A 3102-nucleotide genomic window follows, 5' to 3' on the forward strand; every position below is an offset into this window, starting at 1 on the left:
TTAATATTGATGACCGGATTAGCTAAACCGGCCAAGGCTTGTCCGGAGATGAAGTCCGGCCAAGTCTGTGTTGACGGGATTTGTGCATTGTTTATGTAAATCATCAATTGGTTATTCTTTTAAAAAGAATGGGAATTTTTGATAAAGATGATTTTGAACTAATGATATTCCATTGGGACATCTATGGCTGCGGTCTGTTCTATATGGAATTATATTGTTTAAATGTTTTGATGAGAAAATAAGGATGACATATCAAGGAGAGATGTACCATAGGATAAGGGTGGCATATCAAGGAGAGGTCTACCTTTGGATATAAGGGTGACATTTATATATGTGATGTATAATATAACTCTTACTATTTTATCCTTTAAGATTACTGTGATTTGGAATCTTTATTTCTTTGTGATTTAAGGATTTAGAATTAGAGTTCTTATTGGAAATCGTAGTCTGGATGTTATTGAAGAGCAAATAACAGGTTTTGACCTGAGACTTTGAATAACCTTGTTTTAATTAAAAAGGTTTAAAAGTGGCATTATATGAAACCTGGTTGGTTCAAACCTATGAGAGTTTGGAGTATGTTACTTGAATAGCTGAAGGCTTGGCTTTGAAAAGTAAAAAAAATGTACTATTAAGATGTTATACTTGTTCATATTTTGTCTTATATATGAAAAGTATTTTAATCAAAGTTTTGGTGATTCTCATCCTTCAATGACATAAAAAGGGATCTCACTAGACCTTTCGGTCTAACCCTCGTTTTTGTGATTTTTAAATATGTATTGCAGGAGGTGTAGACGGTAAGGGGAAGAAGAAAATGTAATATTTTTCCAATGTGCATATTTGCTGGAAGATTTGTCTATGATATGGAAAGTTTTGTTAGATGAACATTGAATAGTATAAGAATTGTATTTTGAATTTTTGATCCATGTATTCTGTATTGGTAAATTCTTGTACCAAGGGACCAATGTGGTATATAAACATGCATTTCTTATGTATGAAGTATGTGTTACATGTAATGTGTGGGATGAGATGTTACACTAAGCGTCCCAATAGACCGTTTTATATGACTTAATTTATAAGACCAAGATATAAAGTGTCCTATCTAAAGGTGTTGTAATAAGTTTATATGACGCTTTTGGACGTCTTAACAAGTTTTTTAGGACATTTTTAATATAAAGTGTCGCATTAACAACTTTATAGGACACTTTTGAGAAAGCGTCCTATAGACTCAATTTTTATAGGACATTTGTTTTTATAGGACAGTTTTTCATATAGTGTCCTATAAAGTTGTTGATGGGACGCTTTATATTAAAAATGTCATAAAAAACTTATTACGACGTCAAAAAACGTCATATAAACTTATTACAACACCTTTAGATAGGACGTTTTATTTTTTGGTCATATAAACTAAGTTTTATAAAGAGGTCTGTTAGGACGCTTAGAAATTGAGAGTGTCCTGTAAACCCGATTTTGTTGCAGTGAACGGAGAAAAAAATTGAAATCTGAAAAGATCGAAGAAAAGCGTCACCATCCATAGATCTGTGTCCATACCTCGATTTCTGTTCATCCCTTGAAAAAATGGAAGAAAATTTTAACCATAACCATCCGTTGATCTGTGCTCCTTGTTGAAAAAATGGAAGAAATCGGTGGTGATGGAAATTGACAGAAGATATCATTGTTGTTGCTTCCATGAAGATGGATATGGAGGTTTGATGGAATTGGGTTTTTTAGGGAAGGTGAAAGATGAAGATGAGAACTAGAAGGACGTTGGGGGTGCTTTTTGTAACATACATGGTTTGTTAAAAATCCTATTAGATGAAGAGGATTTTAGACATGATTTTGTAACATACATGGTTTGTTATGATTTAAGATGTTCAAAAAATTTTAAGTTCAAAAAATTCATCAATAGAAATTTGAAAAAAATCATGAAAACACATAAATAAAAATTAAAATAAATCCAAACAACGAAACTGTAGTTTCATTAACAATTATTGACGGAAATGGCAGATGGCCACTTGATGTTTCTGACGAATACACAAGTTTCATACTATTCACAACAAATAAACACACAACAATGAGCCCCAGAGTTTAATGAAGTCAATTTGGTACCACAAAAATTACTATGTAAAGAATATGATAATTAGGTCAACTGATAATATTCGTATTGTACGATAAATCAATGGATCTAATTTTATAACTCTTTATGTATTTGTTATGGTACCAAATGTTTTTAACCATGAGCACAGACCTACTGCATTTGACCATGCTCTTCACCGGTTGTTGCTCCATGACCATGTGGAACTGGTTCTTGGCCATAGGTGACTACTGGCGGAACAATTATGGGTTTCTTCTTTTTCTTGGCCAAACAAAACAGTCCGGCGGCTAGGAATGCTAGGAAAAACACACCCCCTAGTGAGGTACACACCGCAATGACAATCGTGTAGTCCGTGCCACCTCCACCTGGCGGTGATGGTGGTGTTAGTATGTTCCCTGTTGGAGGGTTAGCATTATAGGGCAATGGAGGAAGGACAGAGGGGGATGGTGGATACGGCGGTACGCCAATTGTCTGTGGTGATGGTGCCGGAGTGTAGGGAGCATTTGGCGTTGGTGGTTTCAGTCCTTCTGGTGGCCAGCTTGCTGATGGCATTGGTGGTTTCGGTCCTTCAGGTGGGGTTGCTGATCCACTTGGCGTTGGTGGTTTCGATCCCTCAGGTGGGATACCTAGCCCACTTGGTGTTGGAGGTTTTGGTCCATATGGTGCAGGTTTTGGTCCATATGGTGCAGGTTTTGGTGGGTGAGCAAGTTCTTGAGGGGTGGCAGGTGGTGGTGGTGGTGGTGGTGGTGGTGGTGGAGAATGGTAAGGATAAACCGTGGTAAGTTTTCTTGAAGCAACCATGTTTGATCAAGAGAATGTGTATGCAAAGGGTAAGGTGGTGCTTCGGTAAAGTGGATGACTGATATATAAAGCAACATTTGAAAGCTATGAACACTTGAATTAAACAAAGGTTTAATGTTGTCATTTCTATACTATACGTATTACGATGTGGATGGATGATGTATGAAAATTAAAAGTTCATATTTAAAACCCTAAATGTAAACGTTTTA

General features: G+C 36.1%; 1 protein-coding gene across 1 annotated transcript; it reads right to left on the minus strand.

Moving 5' to 3' along the window:
- Window positions 1–2245: 2245 nt before the first annotated feature.
- LOC112508992 (basic proline-rich protein-like) lies at window positions 2246–2893 on the minus strand. The gene has a single exon (XM_025113861.1). It carries the CDS (start codon window positions 2891–2893, stop codon window positions 2246–2248), a length of 648 nt encoding a protein of 215 aa, XP_024969629.1.
- Window positions 2894–3102: the final 209 nt, after the last annotated feature.

The sequence above is a fragment of the Cynara cardunculus genome (assembly GCF_001531365.2).
Source record: "Cynara cardunculus var. scolymus isolate 2C chromosome LG 3, CcrdV1, whole genome shotgun sequence".
NCBI lineage: Eukaryota > Viridiplantae > Streptophyta > Magnoliopsida > Asterales > Asteraceae > Cynara > Cynara cardunculus.

Excerpts from the sequence above, each read along its gene's own strand:
- LOC112508992 (XM_025113861.1), bottom strand. The coding sequence starts at position 2,893 with ATGGTTGCTTCAAGAAAACTTACCACGGTTTATCCTTACCATTCTCCA.